Source organism: Globicephala melas, chromosome 9, assembly GCF_963455315.2.
Source record: "Globicephala melas chromosome 9, mGloMel1.2, whole genome shotgun sequence".
Classification (NCBI taxonomy): domain Eukaryota; kingdom Metazoa; phylum Chordata; class Mammalia; order Artiodactyla; family Delphinidae; genus Globicephala; species Globicephala melas.
In genome coordinates this window covers 34230677-34258089 of record NC_083322.1, presented here as the reverse complement: position 1 = coordinate 34258089, position 27413 = coordinate 34230677, and the positions used below count along the sequence as shown (strand labels likewise).

At 38.7% G+C, this 27413-nt stretch overlaps 1 protein-coding gene across 3 annotated transcripts in view; it reads left to right on the top strand.

Moving 5' to 3' along the window:
- Positions 1 to 27413, top strand: part of MDFIC (MyoD family inhibitor domain containing) — a 99325-nt gene that overhangs the window by 54940 nt on the left and 16972 nt on the right. For all 3 annotated transcript variants that reach the window (XM_030857603.2, XM_030857602.2, XM_060304999.2), the window contains exon 4: positions 7447 to 7719. In XM_030857603.2, the coding sequence (XP_030713463.1) occupies positions 7447 to 7719 (273 nt within the window). The remainder of the gene's footprint in view (positions 1 to 7446; positions 7720 to 27413) is intronic.

Below are 27413 nucleotides of genomic sequence, written 5' to 3'. Positions count from 1 at the left end.
GGATCATCTTTACTGTCATTACTCTGAATTCTTTTTCAGGTAGACTGCCTATTTCCTCTTCATTTCTTAGGTCTGGTGGGTTTTTACCTTGCTCCTTCATCTGCTGTGTGTTTCTCTGTCTTCTCATTTTGCTTAACTTACTTTGTTTGGGGTCTCCTTTTCGCAGGCTGCAGGTTCGTAGTTCCTGTTGTTTTTGGTGTCTGCCCGCAGTGGCTAAGGTTGGTTCAGTGGGTTGTGTTGGCTTCCTGGTGGAGGGGTCTGGTGCCTGTGTTCTGGTGGATGAGGCTGGATCATGTCTTTCTCGTGGGCAGGACCACGTCCGGAGGTATGTTTTGGTGTGTCTGTTGACTTATTATGATTTTAGGCAGCCTCTCTGCTAATGGTTGGGGTTGTGTTCCTGTCTTGCTAGTTGTTTGGCATAGGATGTCCAGCACTGTAGCTTGCTCATCGTTGAGTGTAGCTGGGTCTTAGCATTGAGGTGGAGATCTCTGGGAGAGCTTTCACCATTTGATATTACCTGGAGCCGGGAGGTCTCTAGTGGGCCAATGTTCTGAACTCGGCTCTCCCACCTCAGAGGCACAGGCCTGACACCTGGCCGGAGCACCAAGACCCTGCCAGCCACACACCCCAGAAGAAAAGAGAGAAAAAAAAGGAAGAAATAAAAATAAAATAAAGTTATTAAAATTAAAAAATTATTAAAAATTAAAAAGTAATAAAAATATTAAAAGGGAACAAGGAAAGAAGACAGCAACCAAACCAAAAAACAAATCCACCAATGATAACAAGCGCTAAAAACTATACAAAAAAGAGAACAAAGAAACAAACAGACAAATGGACAGACAGAACCCAAGACAAGACAAATGGTAAAAGCAAAGCTAGACAAAATCACACAAAGAAGCATACATATACATACACACTACGAAAAGAGAAAAAGGAAAAGAATCTATATATTTTGGGAAGTCTGAGGTCTTCTGCCAGCGTTCAGTAGGTGTTCTGTAGGAGTTGTTCCACATGTAGATGTATTTCTGATGTATTTGTGGGGAGGAAAGTGATCTCCACATCTTACTCCTCTGCCATCTTGAAGGTCTCGTTTTCAAATTACAGGTGTAGGAACAGGTTTTGTTGAGACAGGTGGAGAAGCAGGTTGGCATAGAGCAAGCCAGCTTGCTGCTGCCCGCAGTCCGGCCCTTGGTTGCCACGGCCGTCTGTCGGTCCCGTGAGCCTCGGAGGGAGGACAAAAGAGGTGTCCCTGTGGCCGGGACAGGCTCTCAGTATAGGTGATGGGAAGGACCCGAGTGAGGTGGCTATGGCCGCTCCCGCTGCGGATGCTGCCGATTCCCCTGGGCCGGAGGTGTCGGAGAGGCCGTGTCTTCAGGATTGTGGCGCCCGGAGCACAGCGCTCGCCTCAAGGTTTATTTCTTATGTAACAGTATGAGATGAGTATTCCAGGTCGCTGAGAGGCTCTGTTCCCTGCTGCCATGCAGATTCCTTCTGTTCGGTTTCTCCAATATCCCTTAAGATATTTCCCTCAGCTGTGGTCAAAGCTGCGTTGCCCAAGTGCAAGAAAAATAGTATAGGGAGGACACACCCAAGTCTTAAGGCCCTGGCCTAGAAGTGGCAAGAATAATTTCTTCTCCCAGTCCTTCAGAGCGAACATGGACACGTGGCTGAACTGAACTGCAAGGGAGGCTGGGAAATGGGTTATCCCCACGCCCGGGACAATGGGGAGGATGGATCTGGTGAACAGCTAGCAATCACCCTCTTCCAGGCTCTACTTAAAGATGTTTAAGTACTTCCTAAATGTTCTTTATGAAATGGAGGAAAGTGCTCAATTCTCCAAACTTCTAAAAGTTGTATTGTGTTGTTTTGGGAAGAAGTACATCTAAGCCCTGACATCTGGTGATTTATTTTGCAATACTTAAAAAGGAATTACTGTTAAAAATGCTAACCATTGTGATAGCATCATAAGACAATCCCCTCCATCCTGTGAGGCCTCAGTCATGTAATCAGAATTTAATTGGGATTCTCAAATGATCAAGGTTCCAAAAAAATTACAGTTCCAAAATATATCTCAGTATGTTAGTATACACATTAAGTAAAATGAAGATGGAAAATCAGAAGGCCCTTGGAGGGGAACTAAGGACACAGAAATAGAAAATGCCAGGAGCTTCCAGAGTGTGTGTTAGGATGCTGGGTCCACCCAGGGTCTGCACACTGGGAAAGGCTTGCATCAAGCTGATACCTGGTTGTCTAATAGCACATTTGTTTTAGTTGATTTTAGCCTAAATTTAGATTATAACAATAAAGTAGTATAGTTTTGTCATATTAGTGCATATTGAAGTAAGAAACTTTTAAAGCTATTATTGTGTGTAGATGCATATTTTATGTATATATAATAAAACACTATTTTGTTATAGATATGTATAAATAAAGTCTGCGTGTGTGTGTGTGTCTGTCTGTCTGTCTGTCTGTCTCATAGTGACCGTGGAGTAGCATAGTACTTGGTACCGAATAAAAGCTTTGTGACTAACCCTAGGAAGAGTAAATTCGGTTTTAAATCCTAAGCATTTAATTTAGATTTTTTTTGTATGTGTACAACAACCATTTAAACTGACTAAACGGCATGAGAATTCTTTTGTAATTTTATTAAATCTGACTTGTGTAAAGAGACCAGCGACTGAAGACGATTTGCACATGCTAATAGATTATACGCTATAGCAGAATGTTGCTTTATATTGCTACTCCAGCAGCTGCAGTTTCAAGTATAGTTATTACTAGCTCCAATATCACCCAGTTTTTTAAAAAAAAAAAATTATCAAAAGAAGTTCATGCTATTGACTCATTACTCCCATATTTATTATTATTGAAAATCACTAGATCTAATTCTATTGGTTTCCTTCCTGATTGAAAACATTTGAACCTAGAAAGCACAGTATTTCTTAAGACATTTGTAACTATTCATCATGGATATTAAAATTACAATCATGGTGCATTGTGTGAACAATGATTAAAAAAAAAAATTCTTTACACATATGGTAAGCGGGTGACCAATGCTATCCAGGTTTGGAGATGCTGAATGTTCATATAACTGGTATTTGAAATTTTGATGTGTATTGCATTTGTTACTGAATATCAAGAATACATTTTTTTGCTCATATAGAGTAAGTTTAAAATGGGGTCTTTTGTAGAAGCACCCATCCTGTTTAGAATGATATAACAGATGCTGAATGTTCACATATCAAACAAAATGCCAGGCTTCTGTAGAAAAGAGGTGTCAAAAAGTTTCTTTGTACCTTTAACGCATGTGATTATGTAGTACAAAATGCAGAGTTTGTAAAATTTCTTGAACATACAGGCAAAAAAATGAATAATTCAAAACAACTCATAAGTTCTACATTCTATTGTCCCTTTATAACGCAGGCAGAAGATAGCAGTGCACTCCCAATAGAGCTGAATTTGCACAAGTTACACCTCTGAAAATGCCAGATGGTCTATGGTCTACTTTTGAGAGCTGTCACATATGTAAAGATTTGAAAAAAGAAAGACAGCTGAATGAGAGCAGTGGATCATTAAAGGGAGAGTGAGGGTCCCTAGGCATCACTTGTGTTTTAAGAAGCATTGTGTCGTTTCCATATTAGTGTGCTTTTTTTTTTAAGCCATACACAACTTTTACACAATAAGGAAAAGAAATCTGTTTAAAACCAAGTAGTTATGGTTTAATCAGTCAGATGTTTCTGTTCTTTATTCAAGAATAAAATCACATTCCTGATTTGGTTTTAGTTGTACTTTTACTGTAAGATTTAATTCACATCTATGAAAAATGATCAATGAAGTTAAATGTCTTAAGATAATTCATATATCTAGGGTTTATCCAGTTTTGATTTGACTTATATATTGCATGTATCTGACAAAATCATAATGTTAAGAAACTGGAACGAAGAGATAATACTTGGTTACTTGACCCATAATACAAACTACACTAAAAATAATTAGGTGGCAGTGAAACAAAAGTGAATGTACTATCATTTATCTGCCAACAGAAATAGATATCATTTTGAAGATTGAAATGTAGATAAATCATTAAGGATATGTTTGAATATCACTCTGGCCATACCCAGTAATTTGCAAAAAGTCAATTTTGATAGTAGGAAAAGGTCAGACCTGTCGGTTTTAGAATTTGGTGGCAAGATCTGATGTCTTTTGCCACCTTTATTTTTACTTATGGAGAATGTTTATTACATAATAATTTTAAATTGATCTTGGATTATGGAATATGACAGCACCTTTTTGATTGATAAGTCTCCCCAGCATCGGTCAGTAACATTTCAACTTAACCCAGCTCTCAGATTGCTTGAATTATTCTTTGCAGAGAAGAAGTGGCCCAAAACATTCCATTTATTTGGTGCGATTATTGGAAGGAGCTCTGAAAAGAACACCAAATTAGGTTTAACTGTCTTCTTTGGCATCCCGTTAAATACATATGCATAACTAGCTTTATGTTCAATAGCAGTCATTAGGATGTCATTCTAGTTGATACAAGAAGCTACAGGAGCAGCAAATTAATCTCTGGATTAAGTGATTGCACACCCATAAGAAATAGATCTTCTGCACAAGCCTTGATTGTTGATTTCAGTTTTGAGAGGGGCATATATAGCTAGTAAACAGAGAAGTAACCTTCTTTTTTCTTTTCAGCAGAAGTTAGGAGAAAAACAGAACATTTTGATAAATTTTATAGCTGTTACTTTGTGTTATTCCCAAATAATAAAATGTTTAGAAAACTATTCTCCTTTATCACTAAAAAACTGAATAACTCTAAGAGGAGTTCATATATTAGTTTTATAAATTGGGTATCATTGTTAATAGCCTTGGTATGAAAGGATGCTTTCATTAAGCAGAAAAACACCAAACTTTTTTTCTTACAATATGCACATTCATGAGTAAAATATTCTGGTATGTTAAGATGTTTTTCCTTAAGAGACATAGGATATGTGAACAAGAATGGAAGTACACAATTTGTGCTAAAGAGTCACTCAAATGCAAGCTGTCTTGTTTGTCAAAAATATATACCAAGTCTTAGGTAGTCCCCAGATGACAGATAATTAGTCCATTTTAGACTTATCAGTGCCATGTATAACTGTTACAGTTTTGCATGCAATACTTTTTCTAAGTCAAAGACCTCTTAGTATTCAGATTTAATTTACATTTCCTAACTATTCATAATCATAAACAGAAAAGACTAAAACAGCAGCTTCAGATTTTAAAATTCCAGGAAATTATATAATAGTAAAATTTGACACCGAACGTTTTTTGTTGTTGCTGTTGTTTTGATGAAATGCTATGATTGGTCACTCTGCTTAGGAGCTACACAAGCAAGGTAAATGTTGATTTTAAGAACCTCATTACCTAACCAATGTAAACAGATAACACTTTGGGTTGAGATCAGGGCTCTTAGCTGCAAAACCCAGAATCCATTTTAGCTAATTTATAGAAAATAAATGTATTAGTAGCAATAGATTCTCCCAAGAGTTACACAGCCAAGGATCATGCCCATCCATTCAACGGGGCTTCCCTAATGAAAACCCCACTAATGCTGCACCCTAGGCCCACTGGTCTGCTAGGAAGTGGACACCAGCCACCGCACCCACTGCCAAGACCAACAAATGCCTTCTTCGCTGTCTGTGCGAGAGGCTCCACGACCCAGCTGTGGCTGCCATCTTGCATTGGTACTTCTGCACCTTCTGCACTTCTGCATACTTCTCCTTGGTAGAATGTAAGTCACGTATGTGCCCTCTAGCTCAAGAGGAATGTAGGGAAGAGAGAGAGCACGTTATCAAAAGCTATGGGCGTATTCAGAAATGCTGGGCAGACAGATGATCACTAGTCACCCGCTTGTTTTGTGATTTGTTGTCCAAAGAATCAAAGTAGTTCGCCCTTTTTAGTGTCGTGCTAATAAAATGTTCTTTTATAATTTTCTTTTAAGCTCTTCATATATAGACATTTAATCCATCTGAAATTTCTTTGTATGAGATACACGTGCATTTGCATGGGCACACATACACATTTTGGGGACTTTCTCTGCTGTTCCATTGGTTTATGTCTATGCCTGGACCACCACCATACTGTCTCAGTTACTGTAGTTTTAAAATAAGACTTTATATCTGGTAAGTCAAGTCCCACATTTGTCTTTTGTCCTTTTCTTCCTTAAAATTTCCTTAGTGATTCTTGTACTCTTACTTATAAACTTTGGGATCAGCTCAAGTTCCACAAATAAGCCTTTTGGAAATTTTATGGGAATTACATTAAATAAATTGGGGAGAATTAACATATTATCAGAATTAACATTTATACTCTCTCCATTTATTAGGGTTTTCTTTTATGTCTTTCAGTAATATTTTGTAATTTTTGCCACGAAATCTCTGCAGCCTTTTTTCTAGCTTAATTCCTAGATACTTATAGGGTTTTTTGTTTGTTGGCTTGTTTTTCTTCTTTTGTTGCTATGAAGAGTTCAATTTTTCTTGCATATTTACTAGTTGCTTACTGTTGGCTTGTAGAATTTGGTTGGTTTGAATATGGTTCATCGTGTGTAAGTCTTGCTAAATTCTTAGTTTTTCAGAATGTACAGTCTCTTAGATTTCCCCTGGAATATTCAATTATGTACCCATCTCAGAAATTTTGTTTCTTCCTTTCCAGGACTCACCCCTGTTTTTTTTCTTTTCGGTGTTTATTGTTTTTGCCAGTGTAATGTTGCATAAGAGGGTGAAGGTGGGCATTGTTTTCTTGGTCCTGACGAAACAGGAGCACTTCTCCAGTGTTGACTTTTAATTTTGCTAGATGCGTTTTTGCCAGATTAAGGAAGTTCTTTTCTATTCCTATCTTTCCATAAATGGTTTATTTTAAAATCAAAGAATATGGAAAAGGTTTTCTTCTTCAGAATTTAAAGTGGAATTAAAAAGAAAAACAACTATCTAGTTCTCTCTTATCCAGCTTTGATACCTGACCTCATTGTTCCTTGCCTCTTATCTCAAAAGGTAATTGAGCAGTTTATCATTTTCAGGGATATTGCTATAATACTGTTAGTCTATGGCACCTAAAAAAGGACCTGGGACTTAGAAAACAATCCACATTAGCTGTTGAATGAGTTTTGAATTAACGTTTTTCAGATTTGCAACTTAAATTTTTTAAAGAAAAAAAATACCTTTTTTTCTCCTCTTTTTATGTCCTTTGTGGAAAGTCACCCTTGATGACCCCCTTCCCATTTTCCCTTTTAGTAATTATGCTTTCTCTATGTTCATGTTTATTCATGTTTTCCTTTTATTTTATTTTTTTTCCTCTTCACTTTTAGGATCATGGGTAAAATCCAAGAAAGTCTGTTACTGAGTCTATTTTGATTATTTTCAAATAGTCATTTTTTTAACTGGATAAACTTTGCCTGTTTTTTTCACTTAGCCCAACCTCAGCGCTTGCCTCAGCTTCAAACTGCAGCACAGGAAAGTGAGGAGGAAATAAGCAAGATAAAGGACGGCCACCCAAGTCTGAGCAATGGAAATGGAATCCACCACGGGGCCAAACATGTATCTGCAGAGAATCGAAGACTTTCAGCACCCGTTTCTCAAAAAGTGCATAGAAAAATTCAATCCAGCTTGTCTGTAAGCAGTGACATCAGTAAGAAGAGTAAAGTAAATGCTGTCTTTTCTCAAAAGACAGGCTCTTCACCTGAAGGTAAGTGTGAAATATATGCATATTTTATTTGACCAGATGTAAAATCATATTCACGAATAATTATTTGATCAAGCAAACGTAAATGCAGAATCTTGCTTATCCTCCAAACAGGAATTTTGGTAAAATGCAGCTTCCCCAAAGGAAAGCACAGGCCGGGAACGGAAGCGTTGGCCGCTGACATCCTGCCTTTAGATTGTCTTCTGGAGTGAACAGTCATTACTTTAAATATGACTGCTATACTTCTTTTTTTAATACCACCTTTAAAAATACAAATACAACGTTTTGGTGGCATATGAATGTATGTATTTTTTTCATCCCTGATTCAATATGTTATGCTGTGGTTCAGAGATACCCGCTTGTATTTTTGTCTTGCAAATCAGTTTTTAAATATGCAAAACTAAAGCAAAGATTTGGTCATTTTCATGCTTTTGCCAGGGAGTGGGCTAGGTAATCTCTGTTGCTTGATGGACCGGTATCTTCCAGCTACCAGTGCTGCCCTGGACAGCTCCCCTCCCCCAGCCCTGCCTCGTTCCAAGCTCACTGTGGTCTGGCCTTTAGCTCCTTCCCTAGAGGCACTAGGCTACGTTCTCTGACCTCTCAGGAATTAGTGATTACCTTGTTAATTAAATACTATGAAGCTGGAAAAGCTTTTGTTTATTATAACACAAACCCATCTGGTGATGTTGGGTTTATAACCTACAGATTCCTTTTATAAAAATGGCGGTGGTGTTGTGTCAAAAAAAAGAATAGCTTTCCCTCAAGTTTAAGGTCCCAGATTTCTCCCAGCATATATGCATGTTCCTCTGCTCTACCTCTTCCCTCCTTTCAGCAGTTCGTGGATATCAAAAACTCGAATCTTTTTTTTTTTAAATATATATATGTATTTTTTCTGGTTCAGGTATTGTGTTTGTGTGTGTATATATATACATTCATATAGATAAAATAGAAACTATTTTTCTTATTCCCCTTACCTTTCTATTTTAATTATCATGAAATCTTAAAGAAGGGAAATTCTGGGGATGCTTCTGTGAAGTTGGCCATGCTTATTCATAGAGAGAGAAATTGAGTTGTAAATAGGAAATTGTATTGAGAGTTACCAGTAATGAGTGGGAGAAAGGATATTACATTTTTGGCTACAGGTGTCTCAAACTCAACTGAGGTAAAGTGTTAGGTTGATCAAATGATATGATAATAAATGGTCTGCATAGTTCCAGGTCAGTGACACTACTTTCCAAACTAATTAGATTGAAAGGGACATGATTGACACTTTAAAATGAGTTTGACATGTAAGCTGCATGGTCATCTCTGAAGCATAGGTAGGCTGTTAACTAAACTGGCTCTCCAAGGAGTTGGGAAGGCAATGCAATTTTTGAGAGAGAATCTTTGCTTCTAGGTGATTGGGTGAAATAATTGAATGCAATTGAAATCTTCTTGTTTTATACATTTGACTTTTCTTATTGTGCCCCTAACCTCTAATTTGCCATTTGATATTTACTGATTTTAAATAATGGTAACATTTGCATATCCAACTTGAAATAGCTTATGGAATTTTTATAAAATTTGTTATTATTCACTTATTTTTAATACCACGTCTGAATTGATTTCTAATGGAAGAATGCAGCTTTGTAAGTAACATATGAAGGAAGAGGAAAACCAGTAGTTATATAAATGAAGTAATATAAATGAAATATAATTCTACTCTCCCTTCCTCTCTCCTCTTCCTTGCTTTTTCTCTACTATCCTCCTCTTCCCCACACTACAAAGGTGTGGATAAGGGAAGTCCCTTGTAATCCTTCTCTTATTACAAAATCTGTTCCAGATTGGATCGGGGGTATGAGGAGTAGGAAATGCCAGTGGAGTTGTCTAAACATACTGTACAATGTCCTACCCATTTACTTCACTCTTACGCTATTCAATTTAGCCTGATGGTAGGTTCCTTTTATTGTGATTGATTACTTGAACTTAGATGAAAATTCCATTGTCCTACTACATAGACATCTTCCTGCTTTTTGCTGCTATTTAAGGTTGTGCCTTCAAATTTTATTGTTTCTTCTGACTTTCAGTTTTGAAGGAAAGTTTAAACAAACAAAAAGCACAGAACTGGTAGATGGCAAATTAAAAGGAAAAGGACCTCAGCTCTGCCACCAACTAGCTGGGGCACTTGGGTCTGGGGCTGCTTTTTTCTAGAAAATGCCTTGGATTAGATATCTAAAAGGTTAGGTTCGATTCCAGGGTTCTGTGGTGCTTTCTTTATAGCAAAGCTGCTTGACTCTCAGAACAGGTCTCTTGCTGTATAGAATATGTGAATTCTGGGCAAGTAGAAATCTAATAACTGCTGATAGAACAGGGCAACGGGAGAAATTCTTTTTTAATTATTTCTTTTTATTGAAATATAGTTGATTTACAATGTTATGTTAGTTTCAGGTGCACAGCAAAGAGATTTTTATATATATATATATGTGTGTGTATATATATATATATATATACACACACATATATGTATATATACACACATATATATATATTTTTACATTTTCTTCCATTATAGGTTATTACAAGATCTTGAGTACAGTTCTCTGCGCTATACAGTAGGTCCTTTGTGTTTATCTAATATGTAGTAGTGTTTGTTTATATTTTAATTGCAAACTCCTAATTTATTCCCCCCCCACTTTCCCCGTGGTAACCATAAGTGTGTTCATTTGTATCATTTTTTTAGATTCCACATATAAGCAATATCATATATTTGTCATCTATACATACGATATTTGTCTTTGGCTTATTTCACTTAGGTGAACCTAGAGATTATCATACTATGTTGCTGCAAGTGGCATTATTTCATTCCTTTTTATGGCTGAGTAATATTCCATTGTGTATATATTCTACATCTTCTTTATGCATACATCTGTCGATGGACACTTAGGTTGCTTCCATGTCTTGGCTATTGTAAATAGTTTCGATAAACAGAGATAATATCTGGATTTCAGGAGGCCTGTATGTCAGAACAGTAGGTCTTGAACAGGCTTGATTTGTGATACTATTAAAAATGGATAGAAATTATTTTTTAAAAATCAACGGGGGATTTAATTACTAGACTTTTCTCATTTTATGTTTTTCCTTTTGTTTCACATTTTTCTTAAATCTTCGTCGTCTATGCCTGTTCTTATAGCAAAGTGAGCAAATGCTAGCAAAACAATATTCGCTGAAAACAGTTAACCTTGCCCAGATTGGCAATGTGTGTTTTTTTCTGGATAAATGGTGCTTGCGGTTATGATTTACAATATTGACAACCAGAGGGACATTGTTCTGGTTCAGATGGTGGAATTAAATGTATAACTCTTTCACAGTCTTTCATTAAGGGCACTAAGGGCTGCTTTGCTGACCAAGTTTGGAAAACACTGCTATGATGTGGGTCCATTGCTTATACAGAGGTAAGGATGGACCCAGCCACATAACTGGGTCAGTGGGCTGGTGGCATCTTTTCATATGTCTTGAAATGTGGGTTATTTAAGGCCTCAGTACAAATAGACATGTGTTTCATCAGGTTCTCTTTTTAAGCTATGTTGATTCATAGTTAGTTATGTAGGTTCATTCTGTATACCAGGTACTGTTCCACCTACTTCACTCACATGAACTCATTTAATCCTCCTAATAGCACTATAACTCTATGAACTGTATATAATTGTTTAATTATAAATGAGAGAACTGAGGCACAGAAAGGTTAAGTGAACCCGCCAAAGTCAAATTAGTACATGATAGAAATTGATAGAAATGAGACTCAACCCCAGATCATTCTGGCTCTATAGTCTATGCTCGAAACCACTATGGCATTTTGCCTTAAAGTTCTCTGAGGAAAAGGTAATTTAGTGGCCATTCTAACATCACATGGGACATTGATATCATTGCAGCTGTGGGTCAGGCAGGGATCTTCTGATTAGTAAACATTTGCCTTCTTTAAATTCTTCTAAAATTTTAAAAACAGTTCTCATACCTGTGTTCTGTGTCCATTTTCCTTCCCTACTAGATCATAAATTTCTGAAGAGACTGGATTGGGTCTGAGTCCAGTTTTTAAAAATTTACAGTGGTGTTCAGTACTATGTTTTATTCCAAACTACTTCCTTGAAACTAGCACTGGAAAGTTAAAATATGTACTCATATTCATTAAAAAAAATGTTCTTTAAAAAAGTTCCTTTTATGAAATAGAGGGGAAAAAACCCATGTGGGAAAATATTGTACATTTTATTTAAAGATTATTAAATTAGTAGATTTCTACTTGTTTATATAATTAAATATTTTCATACATACTTCAATTTCCTGATTGCATCACCCAGGTAGAAAGTTTTAAGACTAAATGTTTAAGATTCTTGACCTTTGAAATAATTATAGTATAATTTAGTATCTTATAATATTCAAATTACCAAGGGTTTTCATTAGACGCTAAGATGACTTTTCTTATGGGAATAGTAAATCCTAACACATCTTAGGTGTGCCAGTTATAGCTGTATGTTTTTGTAAAAATTAAGTTTCAACGAAGATATTTTTGGAAAGAGATTTTTATACTTTTTAGGATTATTTGATAGTTAACATACTTCATATTAAAATATAGATTTAGTACTTATAGAGAAATTGCATATCCCATCCCAGCAGCTCATTGAACATAAATGCTGCAGAAAAGTGTCAGGAGCATTGCATACATGGCAATATCTAAGAACAGTCTCGTTTTAAATCCTAGAGGCAGCATAGCCTGGTGATTAGAGCACAGACTCTAGAACCAGTCTTCTTGGGTTCAGATATTGGCTTTACCAGTGGCCCATGTTGTATCCTCGGGTAGGTTACTTAATCTCTTTGTGCCTCAGTGTCTTATCTGTAAAATGGGGATAGAAATAGTTACCTGTATCATAGGACGGTTGTGAAGAGGAGTTGAGTTGATGTTGCATTCCGTTGAGTTAGCATATACTTCATCCGGGCCAGGCTCTGCTGTTATCATCATCATCATGAAGGAGCACACAGGGAAGGAAGGGTCAGGAATGTCAGCTCTCTGGACAGGGCAATGCCTGGATGGAGACCTGAAGGATAAGACAAGGTTAGGGAGTTGAAAGAGGCATTCAAGGCTGAAGGGGGCTTGTGAAATAATGTATTTTGTTCAGAGAACCACAAATAGTATTTTGCTGATGAGTCAAAGTAGCAAAGATGAGACTGGAAAGGACCAGTCCACAGGCAGCCTGGGATGCCCTGTTCTTCCAAAACTATGTAGCCAGATACTTACAACTTCTCTGAAGGACATCATTTTATATCACGAAACGTATTTCTTTTTTCTCCATGATGCAGAAATTCTATGGTTGCAATTATGTAAACCCAGAATACTGCGATGTGTTAAGCATCTGTACTCTGATTGCCTTTATAATCTTTTTGTATTTTAGTAATGAACTATTACCATAGATAAAACGATGAATTGGTTTTAGACTTGTTGAGCTGGGGATGCTAACAAGTTCTTTAGGAAAGCTTTGGACCTATAGAGAGGGACTTAAGCCCAGTCCTCCCATTTTACTCGTTCTCTCTGCTTCCCTTTCTTTAAACTAGTCTCTTGGCTTCTTACCTTTCCTCGGTCTTGTTTTTAGACTCCTGTTCCTCTGTTCCTCTTCTTTTCAGTGCATTTCCCCTTGCATTCATAGTGTAGCCGTATTTCGCAACTACCATAGGGACAGGCATCATGTCACCAGTAGAAGGAGTACAGCCATGACCGGGAGGCAGTCTGGGTGGGGCACACAGCCTTCAAAGGAGATATAGCACAACTGAGCAGGACAGTTTGAAAAGCCCACTAGGTGATTCAGATAGATCCCTCGCCCTCCTTCCTTGACCTCACCATTTCCCCTTCTCTCCTCATCATCTGCAAACCCTGACTTAACTCCTTGCACTTGAAATTGTGCCTTCTCTGCATGCTTGAAGTTCCCTGCACACATGGTTAATGACACAGCTGAATGCCTTTGCTGCTCATCTTCCCTCATCCTGGAATGTTCTTATAACTTACTTTGCCTTCTTGACCTCTACACATTTTTTTCAGAACTCGAGCATCATCTCCTGATGCCCCAGTTTTGGGCTAATTGCTCTTCTTTTGGGTCCCCATAGTATCCTCCAAATACAAAATGATACTGGAGTTTGTTTCTTTTACTCTCTGTCTTCGGCACTAAAATGTAATCTCACTGAAGGCAAAGATTCTGTTCTAGTCATCTTTTAGCTTCGAGCACACAGCCTAGTGCCTGACTTATCATAAATGTTGAAACATAACATTTTCCAGGTAAGGAACATAAATTGGAGAACACAGATACTTATTCTTTAACATTTCACAGACATTATGGTTGAAACCTCAGGAACTGCTGAAAGCCTTAGGGGAGATAAAAGGGAGAGCAGATATTTGAGCTAAAAGAAAGGTAAAAAAGAAACTCAGCTGAGGCAGGGCAGACTTGGAACTCAGAACTCCTGTCTTCCAGCCCCATCAGGTTTTCTCATTATTCCGTATGGTTTTTCAGTCAACTATACGTGCCCAAATCCTAAAACCATAAAAAAAAAATTAGAAAGGTAAACTTGGAATTGAATGGTTCATTCTTAGTTTTAATAGTATTATAAAATCTTATTCACTTTTTCCCCCATAAAAAATTCTCTTGTAGAAGTACTAGTATTTTAGTGGAATGATAATAATAGGACTTCATGATGTGACCATAGTATTATAATCTGAGATTTCAGAAACAAGTTTCCTGCAACTTTAGCACGATATATTGCTGCATCCCTCAAAATACTTAACTTGCTTGGATGATGTTGTGTTTTGTTTTGTTCTGTTTTCTCAGGCACAGTGCCTTCCATTCCATGTCAGAATAATTGTGTGGGAGAAAGGTTTAGAATTCTGCTTGCTGATGCAATATTTACCAGTCCAGTGGAAAACAGGATTTTAATAAATTTCATTGCTCAGCCAGCAAGCTAACTGGAACAACAGTAACACAAAGAGAAGGGTGTTTGAATGTGTGTGTGGAGAGCAGGCATGACCAAACTTGACTATGTTACTCTGCACATATAATCATTGCTTCTTATTTACTTGAAGGATTGACTCAGCTGTCCTTAAAACAATTATCTATCAAAGTATTTATAAGTGCTAAGTGTTACTTTAGGACCAAAAGTAAGTATTTAAGTACACTTCCTTTTGAGTTTAGGAAAATAGGTTAACTTTGTAATTTATGATCTACAGTAAATTATTCTCATATCCATGCATTTGATGAAAAGCAAAGATTTTACAAGGTTCTGATATATATATATATATATATATATATATATATATATTTGACATTTGAAACATAGAAACGCCTCAAAATATGCCTCAAATCTTGGAGTGCTTCTTTTCTAATAACTGACAGCTTTGTGGGCCATGTTAAAGAAGAGATAGACACAGCTAGCCACTGGATGTGGACTCCACCTATGGTGTTTTGGTTTTGTAGGCACGCTTAGCCCACTGCTCTAACAATTTAAATTAGCTTAGCATTCACTCAGGAGATGGGTGGGGAGGAAACAAAACAATGGAGATACAGATAGATTGGCCAGGAAGCACTGGGGTGTGGGGTAGCTGAGTGAAGAGACTGTTTAGAAACCCAGCTTCAGAATAATAGGCTAAGTGGAAAGAAGAATTGCATAAATCTAATGACCCTATTAATATATCCAGGTTTTAATTTTTTCTTTATCTGGTGATGGTAAGTTTAGGTGATGTTTTATTAGGTGAAACAGTAACAGGTAGGTGCAGCAGCCAGGCTTGTCCCAGATTACTCAGATTACAGTTTGTTTTCAACCCCAAGAGGTGTACCAGGTGTGGGCAGTGAAGGTTTTCTTTAGGGTTTCAGGATTGAGTTTAAGGGTTCTGGCCCAGGACTAAAGCTGAATAGAACTGAAGCAGCAGTCAGATAGATATGCGTTCTAAGCAGGACTGCCATTCATCGTCTCGTTCAACTAGTTGGGAAAACGAATAGAAATTAGGAAATCATGAAGAATAGCTGAATATAGTTTGAGGCTGACCATGAGTTGAGTTTTAGACCTGTTCAATTTCAAATAATGCTGTGCAATCCAAGAACATTTGGAAGTATACCACTGGAGCTTCAGCGAAGGAGTTAGGGGCAAGCATACTAAGTTTATATTTGTTCTCATAGAGGGGATATTTGAAACGATGCATCTGGATGAGAGTTCTCAAATAGAGATTTAAGAGCAAAGGTTGCATGGCTGAGAACTGAGTGACTCAGGGATCACTGGCAGGTAGCCAGCTTGGTGGGATGGGAGCGTGGATCCAGCTTGAGCACTTGGGAGACAGTCCCATGGAAAGTTCAAACTTTTCTCCAGCGGTGACGTCAGAGTGAGGCCGTGGCACTGATAAGATAGCCTAGGGGAGAGGTCAGAAAGAAGAGACGAGGAAGATGATCTGGCCCAGAGGAATCAGTAAGAAAGGTGAGAGAAGAAACAAACTGGAGAGGGTGGTGTCATGGAGGCCAGAGAAGAAATGTTTTAACTCGAGGAAGAGGCCTGCACCCAAAATTGCCCCAGTTATTGCTGACAGCCTCAGTGGGATGAGAACTGAAATAATTCTGTTGGATTTAACAATGTGGATGTCATTTGGTGACCTAATTAAGAGCCATTTTTATGGAGAAGCCAGAATGATGGGGGTTGTGGTTGAAACACACTGACGACAATAGCTCTAGAAAGGCCAGAGTCCACGGAGGGTTGTTTTGTTCTAAGATGGGAAAGGTTTGTGTGTGTTTACATTTGGATGGAAAAGATCCTGGAGAGGGGGAAAGGTTGAAGATTTAAGAAGGCAATAATGATACCCTTATTGACAAGCCAGCATGTCATTTCTTTAGCGTTTAGATCTAGAGTTCAGTATACTGAATTATGTAAGTGCACATCCATTATCAAAGCATGAGAACTGAGTAATCAGAGAAGCATTTACTGAATTGTTAACCTAGGTAACTCCACTCTTTATGGGTTGTACGGTTGATTAATCTTAGAAGCTTTTTGAGTAACTTCTATGGAATACGTTGGTATGAAGAAATGATTAAAAAGCCTATCAAGTCCCCACTCGTACCTCATTCCAGGAGCCTTAATTGCATTTGAATGGAAGACACTGACAGGGCAGACATTTATGATTCTGAGTTCCAAATTCCTGACTTGTGTTTGGGACCATAAGTTGATGGAAGTTGATAGCTTCTTATACTTTAGATTGCTAAGGCCCTCGATTGAATTTAACCATAGCTTTGACACACAGTATAGTATAAGACAGGAAATAGAACGTAAACACGCAGTTAAAGAGTTAGAAGAAAAGTGTAGGAAACATGAGTAAGGAAACTACTGCAGAATCCAGTAGCTTAATTTTAAAATGTTTTGAAAGTATATTTGTGTTTTAATGTGGTCTACTCTTCGCTGAATTACTATCACCAGCAAAGGCTTTAAAAGGTTAAGACAATCAAAATTCCAATTAATTTAATTGTGATAGTCTCTTAGAGATTCTGATTATATTTGGTTCATGGGCTTCTTTGAAAATCCAGCAACAGTTATGATTCTTTCCCTCAGGTTTCTAAGGTAGTAACAAAATCCTTAAGGTACTATCAAAATCCTGTTAGAGCTTGTGTTATTCCTGAAGGTAACGAAAGACCCTGGATACCTTCAGCTGTCGTATTCTAAAATCAAATATCTCTAAGAACTAAACAGTAAAGTGAGGAGCAGAGTGTGGGGGACCTAATGAGCCACTGAAAGGATTTTGATTTGAGCGAGGTGGGAAGCCAGTGACAGGTTTGAGCAGATGACTGACATGACCTGACTTACCATTTTTAAGTATCACCTGCCTTCTGTGCTGAGAGTAGACTCCAGGTACCCAGTGGCCAACGAAGGGGGGCCTGCCATGTGACTCTTGCAGTAATTCAGATGGGAGATGATGGGGTTGGATCAGGGTGGCAGTGGTGGAAGTGGTGAGATACTGTTGTATACGGATGTATTTTGAAGGCAGAGTAAGATTTCTTGAAGGATGATATTTCACTGTGAGAGAAAATAAGACAGGGATTAAGGATGACTCCAGGTTATTTGGCCTGAGCGGTTGAAAGTATGGATTTACCATTGACAGAGATGGGAAGAACAGGGTTTGGTCTGAACATGTTGGACTTGAGATGCCCATGGTCGTTCTAAGTGGTGATGTGAACTAAGTGGTTGGATAGAGGAGTTTGGAGGTGAGAGGAAAGCTCTGCATCCTGAGGTGTTGTGTGAGTCATCAGGGTACAGAATGTTCAGTGGATGGGATCCCCTAGGATTTTGGTTCTCAATTCCAGCACCTGGGTACCTGGAGTAAGAATTTCTGGGCAAAGGGAGTAGGATGTGCAATATGACTCTGGGTATAGACCCCAGAGGATCTAATTCATTTGGAGTGGAGTGGGGCCAAGGCATCAGCATCCTTTAGAAGCTCCCCACGTGATTCTAATATACATGTAGGGTTGCGAACTACTGCCCAGGAAGTTGATTAGTATTCCAAGAACTGAGCTATGGACCAGTCCAATGTGTAGGCATCAGAAAATGAAGAGGAACTGAAAAAAATGGGATAAATAGTCAGCAATGGAGAAGAAACCAATAAAGAGGGGGCCACTTGGAAACCAAATGAAGAATGTATTTCAAGATGGAGGGAGTGATCATGTGTCAAATGGCAACTGAGAAGACCAGTAAGATGAATAAGAAGTGACCACTGACATTGTCCTGTGAAGGTCATTGGGAACCATCATACTTTTGGTGTTGTGAGGGGGACAAAAGTCTGATCGAAGTGGGTTCTAGAGAGAATGAAAAGAGAAAAATTAAAGATTGCAAGTCTAGGCTACTCTGTTCAAGGAGTTTTCCTAGAGGAGAATAGTAAAAGGGCTGTGAGCTAAAGGGGAATATTTTTAGAAATGGGATGTGTTGGTCGAGTGTTATTGGTAATGAGCTAGTAGAGGAGAAGAAGTTGGTAGATTCTGCAGGACAAGGATGTCCTTGAGTAGGTGAAGCAGAAGAGGTCCATTAGAAGGTGCCTATTTTGTAGTTATTGATTTCTGTATCTATTTCTTATCACCCCTCTCAGATTTTAGATCATTAGCAAAAAGTGGCCACATTTTTTTGTGTGTACGTGCGGTACGCGGGCCTCTCACCGCTGTGGCCTCTCCCGCCGTGGAGCACAGGCCCAGCGGCCACGGCCCGCGGGACCCCCCCCCCCGGACCGGGGCTCGAACCCGTGTCCCCTGCATTTTGCCGTTATCTTTTCCAGTGCCTTCTGTAGGAGGCTTACACATATGAGGCACTTTGTATTTATTTAACCGGTGATCTTTCAAATGACCAGTAGGAGTTGACATTGTGGATTTACAGTTTTGCAAACCTTCTATCTATCTAAGAAACTATTTTATCATTTGTAATTATAATTATCATTTGTAATGATGTAAAGTATGCTAGAAGTTTCCATTCATTTTAGAAGGATTTCAAAATATTATTTCCTAGTTATAATAATAGCACTAGACACTGCATAATACTACAATTCCCAAAGGAAGAAGTTTTTGGGAAGAGATGCAGGATGTTTTGAATCTTCTGACGAAAACTGACTGGTGACTCATTAGTCTCTTGTAGTTTATGAAGAAAAATAGTATCAGAGAGCATTGTTCACTTAATATAATTTGTCGTCAAATATTAGAGGTGACCACCTAGGGCAAAACTTTATCTTAGATGCTCATGACAAATCAAAACATTTTCGTTACATTTTGTGTTTCACCTTAGCCTAAATTTTTACTTTAGCTAAAGTGTTTTTCACTTTTTAAAAATTAGTTTCATTTTTAAGGATAGAAGAATAAAAATATTTACCTCAGCTGATGAACTGAAGAAAATACTGATGTATCATTTGTACCTCAGTTCACGTCTAAATGCCATGTGGTCTGCCCGTTGACAATCTGGAGGAAAGAGAAAATTCAGAATTTTAAACCTAAATAGATTATTCACATACCTTTGTCTTTAACTAAAACTGTTTCAGTAATACTATATTTTTTTATTGTTATCTTTGGTGCTGTTGTAAATTTCCTTCTTTTTCCCTAGTGTTTTATTATTAGATTTTTTTTTCCCCAATTCCTTCCTTGGTGTGCCTGCCACCGCTCTCTCTATACACTTAAAGGATCTAGTGTTTTATTGGCTAAATAGACACTAAAATGTTTATGAATAGAGAACTGTAATATTGGAGGGAAATAAACTTTGAACAAAGAATTTTTGAAAAAGAAGATTCTTAAGGAACAGGAACACGTCTAGAAATACGTCTGCTTTGTACACTCATCAGAGAAGCTTCCATCTTTAAAGATCTGGCCTGCGAGCCCAGAATTTTGGTTATCTTATTTTGGTTGTTATTCTAAAGCATACCTTCTGTATCTTTGTCCACCTGTCTGTCAGTCTTTCAACACCCTGCCTCCTCATTTCTTTTTCTTACTTTCTGTCTTTCCTCCCTCCTGACTCATTTCAGTTAGAACTTTTGCCTGATTTCACTCAACAATTTACGCAATTTAGAGGAACTCAAATGGCAGTGATTCATGACATTTTCAATAAAAATGTTTTAATACTCTTTTCAGACAAAACTATCTGAAACTATTCTTAGTTTGTATGTTTGTATCGGTATATAGCTTAAAAGAAGCAACTCCCAAATTCTCTAAGACCCAAGACTTTAACGGTGATTCTTTTCTAGGTTGAATTAGATTCTCATGATATTTGAGTTGATTTCTTTTCTTTCAGAATACATAGTTACTTTGTTTTTTTTTAAAAAACCGCATTCTTAAATGACCCTGCCTGAGTCCTAAAACTAATTGAGGTAACACAAAAACACTAGCTTCTCTTAGAAGTTTTCTCATTAATTTTAATACTTACATACAGTGTTAAACTATGACAGTTTTGAGGACCTTTTATAGTTAATTTATATAACTCTCAACTAGTATAGTATGAAATAGGATAGAGGGGAGCTCGTGGTATAAAGTTGCCATATTTCTGAAAAACTCCTGTAAGATGAAAAATGTTTTATATAGAAGGGTTCAGTTGAATACACAAGGAAGCTATTTGAAAGATCCACTTACAATCCTCCAGTTCAGGAGTTCTTAGCTTTGAGGGGAGCCCATGACTTTGATGGGGGAAAAAAAAAGTCCACTTAATGTCAGTAACCTCTAAACTTTGAAGGAAATGCTAAATTTTCCTTAATTATAAATGAAAGCAATAAACTTAAGTAGCGTTAGTAGTACCTGGGACTGATATTTTTACATTACATTACAGTTATTTCAGAAATCATGAAATATTATTTATGTTAGTCACTACTTTAAAATTATAGTAGTTATGAGATCATCTCTAGATCTTGTTTTTACTGTGTTAAAAAAAGCACATATTTATCTCAACTTTTAATACTATGATAACTATTCCAGCATAATTGGTTTCCATTGAAATCTTTTATATTTCATTTTACACATTTAAAAATATTAGTTCGTGTCATGGCACTTGGAAATAAACAAGGATCCCTGCTCTAGCTCCCTTTGCATCCTAAGCATTCTTTGTAGTATAACATTCTTCGTAGTATAAATTTCTTTTGTAACATACTTGTCTTGTAAACTTACTTACATGTCTGTGTGCAGTTTTCATAATGCAGAGGACACATTTTCGTAAATAGCTTTTTAATTTTTGCTCATATTAAATTGAGGACGTATTCAAATTTCTACCTTAAAAATTATATTAAATAGTAAATCCCTAAGTTACTGTTGTACTTATTTTTACATTTTAATGATATTCTTTTACCAAGGCATTATCAGCAATACCAGGACACAGAGGCATGGAGAAAATTAACTTCATGGTTTTGCCTGCCACCATTTGAATAATCTTAATGTAACTCTCCATAAATAAGTATGGGAGAAAACAGAGGAAAGAATCAAAGTCAACAACCTGGTGAAAAATGTTTCAGACTAATCAATCTTCCGAAGGGATTTTAATTGATATACAGCAGAGTGTGGCCTCAGGCCCCTTCCCAGCACAGGGCCTTTGTAAGTTGTACGGGCTTCCCTACTTCTTGTACACTTGACAGAAGGGAAAATGGAAGGTGGTAGACCTCTCTCAAGTGGATATAGGAAGCAATTAGAAGAAAAAAAAATCGAAAAATTATAAAAGTTTGCTCAGGGAAATTAATCATTTCCTATTTTGAAGGGAAAAATATTCATACAAATAAATAGTAGTTGTCTCCTAAAGACTGAGAAATCCAGGAGTTTGGGGGAAATGTGAAGATAATTGAAAGAAAAGAGCAAAATGGATTAATATCCTACTTTTCCAACCATGTATTAAACCTGCCTAAATTTCTACTCTGACTTCTCTTGGGAAATCAAACTGGAGGAACCGGCCCTCTTGGGGAATAACATCCCATAACATAACATAATTTAAAGTTGACACTAGAAGTTGAAGTTTATTTTTTTTCCTAATAATTATGCTCAGTGAGGGATGCAGAAATTGTATTTTGGAATGACAGAAGAGTAGTTACTTTAGAAAGAACTTTTTAACGTCTGTGGTAGCTATCTCCTAGAAAATGTGTTCTGTAGAGTGGTAGGAGAAGTGAAAGTAAACCCAAAAGGAATCTTTGCCTCAGGCCCTACAAACGAATTTCTTCAAGTCAACAGGTATTTACTAAGGGTCTGCCATGTGCCCAGGCTTGTGCACTAAATTCTGTACAGCAGTGCAATTTTATTCTTTAACCTAGTGCCTTTGATTACTGTTGTTACTTTTTAAAAAAACTATAGTTTTAGTCAGAAATAAATATGAACATACTGGCTCTTGAACCCCAGTTGACCATTTTATTATATATATATATATATATATACACATAATAGTATCTATATGATGGCATTTAATATATATGCAAACAATATACATTTAAATATATTCTAATATATTCTTTTTATATGTATTTGGAATATATATATATATATATATATATATATTTGGATCTCTTGACGAGTCTCGTAACTTGCTTGAGACCCTGTCATTCTGACATACTTGTCTTTCAGAACCCCAAATCTACACTGTCTTTTCACCTTCTCTCTATACCAAGGAGCTGAACAATAGTGAAGAAGGCTTGATATCCATAAAAAGCACTGTCACTACCCATGTGTGGTATTGGGTCTCAACTGGATTCTCACAGACCCTCAGGTACCAGGATACAGCAGCAAACTGTGCAGACCTGCCCTCTCCCGTTTTCCACAATGACTGCTTCATTTTGTTGCTACTCTTTCAACAAAGCTCTCTGAAACTTGCCCTCACTCTGCCTGGGGAGAGGAGGCCATCCAGCATTTCCTCAGTATCTCTCCACCTCGAGCCTCTCCCGCAAACTTACCTAAACTTACCTAAATAATCTGAACCTGTTTTTACCTCCCATCTCAAAGGAACAGATGGCTCCCTTCTGCTGCAGCACATCCTGTTACTGCAGGTCCTGCCATCCACTTAGTCCTCTGAGTACCCCTTCCCATATTGTTTTAACTCTTGCAATTACGCAAGTCTTCCCTGTCTCACAGCATATATGTTGTGAGCTTATCCAAGTGTTTGTGTATGTCTCTTTCTCAATTCTGCGTCCCTTTGTAGTGCTTCCTCAGGTTTTTCTTTCCCTTCACAGATTTCCTGAAAAGCTATCTGCATTTGTAGTCCCTACTTCTCTATTCAGTCGTCACTCCTTATCTCACTGCTATTCATTTCCATCCTTGAAAGTTCTCTGGCTAAACAGAGCTGACACCGGAAATATTTTTCTCTCTTGCTTCCAACGCACATCCCTTTGCTGGAGTTTCTGCTCCCTTGTTAAGTGCTCAGTCCTTTCCTTAAATGCTGTTGTTCCCTTGCAGCTCTTCTCTTTTCATTCGGGACATTCTTCCTGGGCTACTTGATTTTACTCACTCTTAAGAGTTTCAGGCACGCCTTACTCCCTAGCCCAGCTCTATGGCGCAATCTCCAAACTAGTGTCTCCAGCCACCTCTTGGACATCTCTATTTGAGTGTTCTCAGGCTTAACTGGTCAATAGCTCCAGGAAGTCACACTTGACTCTTCTCTTCCCATCACTGCTTCTCCAGGGTCTTATCAACTCTTACTAATCCCACCTTCTTTAATATTCCTCAGAGTCATCCTGCCTGACCCACACTGATACCGTATTATTACCACTGATGCTGTCCCTACCTCCTCATTTCTGAAATAGAAAATTTAAGGCTTTCTACCTGGGTTTCCTGCTCCAACAATACCGAGCCACTCTTATCTCTAAAACGATCATATTCTTGTCTGTGTGCCTTTGCATAGCCTCTCCACTACCTGTATCCATCTTTGCTTTCTCTTCACCTAACAAACAAACACATGCTATCTGACCATCTGCTCCTGGGACTTAGCTGGCTTGGAGTCAACTCCTGTTCAGCATTAATTAACTTTCCACTGTGCTTTGACCTTTGTGTTAATCAAGCAATGGCTCTCTTCAAGGCCAAGAAAAGACCCTGAGCTTTAAAATCTACTGTTTGTTTATAGATAATAGTAGGTTGTATCATCATAGAAACGGAGTGCTTGAAAAGAACTTGGAGATCATTTTCCCCCACATTCTATGCATATGGACACTGAGTGAAATGACTTGCTCAAGGTCACTGAGCCTACTAGTGACAGAGTCAAGACTAGAAAACAGGGTTTAATTTTCCAGATCCTAATACATAGGATAATACTTGGCTGTCTGTGCCACTCATGAAGATGGCAGGGTGATCATAAATGGAAACATCTTTGGTTTCGATGAGGCTTCCAGCAACAGGGAAATAACGTTCTTGGGGGCACAAAACCAGACGTACAAACAGCAACCGCCACCACTTACAGCATTTCTTTTGGTAGTTCTGCCATTTGCTGCCTGAATTGTCATAGTAGGTAATGAGCTGTGACTCAGGGAAACCTCAGCCGGGGGTGGGGGGGGGGGCGGTGGCCCTGATGAAGTGCAGAGGATTGGGAAGCAGCTAAGTAAGAGGGTTTTTATCTTCTTTTACACAATTTACAGTATTATAACTAACAAGGCTACACAATTTTTTTTTGTATGAGAAGACCAGGTTTATATGCTGTTGTCGATTCTAGAGTATTGCAAACAACAAGATCATACATTTTTCTTGGCTCTGGAGTTTTTTGTACGCTAAATTAAGGTGGAGGTATTTATATCTTATAATTTCAATGTCCTGTTCATCTAAGACTTGTAATGGTGCCTTAAAAAAAAAATCAGATGGTATTAACAGATAACATGGGTGGAGAGAGAGCGATGTGGAAAGAGGAACACTGGCATCATTGATTCACAAATTAATCCCATAAATAACAGGATTTACCTCCTGTGCACAGCTTTGAAATGTGCTTTGGTATCTCATTTCGCCCTAACGTTTTACTCGGCTTGTTTCCCTTCATCTTTCCTGCAGTGTCTGTTGACTGCTGTGCCTCTTTGGTTGGGGCCCGGCTTTTCTGTCAGGGCCAGGGAGCACATCCTGGGCCTTCTCAAGTGAGGCTCCTCCTGCCTGCGTGAGGCCTGTGCGTCCTGCTGGGGGTGCTGCCCTGCCTCCATGGGGGCCTGCAGGAACAGTCACTGCTGGGGCCGCTCAGCCCTTTGGACTCTTGCTAAGGAACGCTCAAGTGCCTGGAGCGTTGTTGTGCCTGACCCCAGCCTTGTGTGTACTGTCAGCTTCCTCTTAGTGTGTTTGTTTACTCCCACACTGCCACAAAAACTTCGTGTCACATGGCCAACCCTGGGTGCTCTGTAATAGTCACTGATATTAGCCTAAGAACATTCTACACAGGGAGAAGGTGATATAGGAAGATCCTGAACTCACCTCCTCCCAAAGACACACCAAATCTACATAGTGGACAAGTTCCTCTTTAAAAAGAACCCTAAAAACTAGCTGAGCAACTCCTACACATCAGGCAAATGAGAAAAAAAACCCACATCAAAGAAGATAAGAGAGGCTGAGACACAATCTCACCGTAAACCCCACCCCTGGTGCAGTGACGCACAATCAGGAGAGAACTCAAAACCTGGAGTTTCTCCCTGAGGGTGAGGGGTTTAAACCTCACATCAGAGACACCAACTTTTAAGACCTGCAAGGGAGAGATGAGCTCCCAAAACATCTAGATTTAATTACCAGTGGGACTCGTTTCCGTGAGACCAACAAGGCTACAGTGACTGAGAAACAAGTCTTAAAGGGCTTGTTTGCTGTGACTCACCTGTCACCTGGGACCAGTGCAAAGACAACCAATCGAGAGGTACCAAACATTATGTGAAAGAGACTTATTTGCTTAACTTAAAGTATCAACCTGAGGCGCAGGCATCTAATTTAACACACATCTAAGGGCCTACTGAAGTTCTTTCTGGGGACAGAGGTGGGCAGGCTGCATCTCTGTGCCCCCACCCCGCCTCCCTCCAGTTCACTGGGTATCTCCCAGAAAGGAACCTGTACCCTCCTCTAGCACCCTGATTCTTATGGCTGCTGCCCAGGGATATCTCTAGATCACCTAGCTCTGGTGGCCACTGGGGCTTATGCTCAAGGGTCCCAGAAGACCATCACCAAAGGACAAAGAGTTCTTAAATGGCCACACACACACCCCCCCCCCACCTACCCACACACATCAAGAGGCAATAGTCTTAAGAAACTCTTTCTGTGAAAGAAGCCTATTAGCTTATCTTCATAGCTATGGCCTGAGGGGCAGGCTTCCAATTAAACACACCTCTAAGGGCCTGCAATGTAAACCTGAGGGCAGGCGCTGTCTGTGTGCTCTTCCTCCGCTCTGCTCTGGAGCACCCATGTATCCACCAGGGGAGCTTTTATACACATCTGGTGGCCAGTTTTTATGGTTGCCACCCAGGGGCCAGGGAACGCTCCCTGATCGCCTAGCTCAGGAGGCCAGCAGGTCTTGCGTTCCTAGATCCCACGGTACGTAACCAATGGAGAGACAGTTCTTGGCTAGCTATCACTCCCAGGGCACTTCACAGACAGAAGACTAAAACACATCCCCAGTGTTTTTGTGAAAGATGCCTGTTTGCTTGAACTGAGCTTTGGCCGGAGGGGCAGGCTTCTGATTTGGCACTTATCTAGGGGGCTGCAGAGCTACACTTGGGGATGGAGGTCAATGGATGCCATCTTTGCGCTGCCTCTCTTCCTTGCTGCAGATCACCAGTATCTCCTGGAAAGGAACTTGTAGACTCGTCTGCCCTGATTTTGTGACTGCTACCCAGGGGATACCTCTAGATTGGTGGCCAGTGAACTTATGCTTGTGGTCCCACAGAAGTGTAATATATTTAAAAGCTGCTAACTAAGGTCTAGCTTCTAATCATCCTGGACCTAGGTGCTGACTGAAATTCTCCTCTTAGGGACACTGTTAGGTCTTGGCACACCCTCAAATACTGGGAGCTGCTAAAAATAAAATAGGCTGCTTCAACAATCACAAAGGTTTGAGAGACAACCAAAGGCTAGGGCAGGATTGAACAGTAGTAAGGTTTATCTCCTATGTGAGGCTACTCCTTCAAGACTGGGAGAGGTGGCTGTTTTCTCTAATACATAGAAGTCAACACAGGGTGTCAAAGAAATTGAAGAAACGGAAATATGTTTCAAATGGCAAAACGAGAAAGAAAAAAC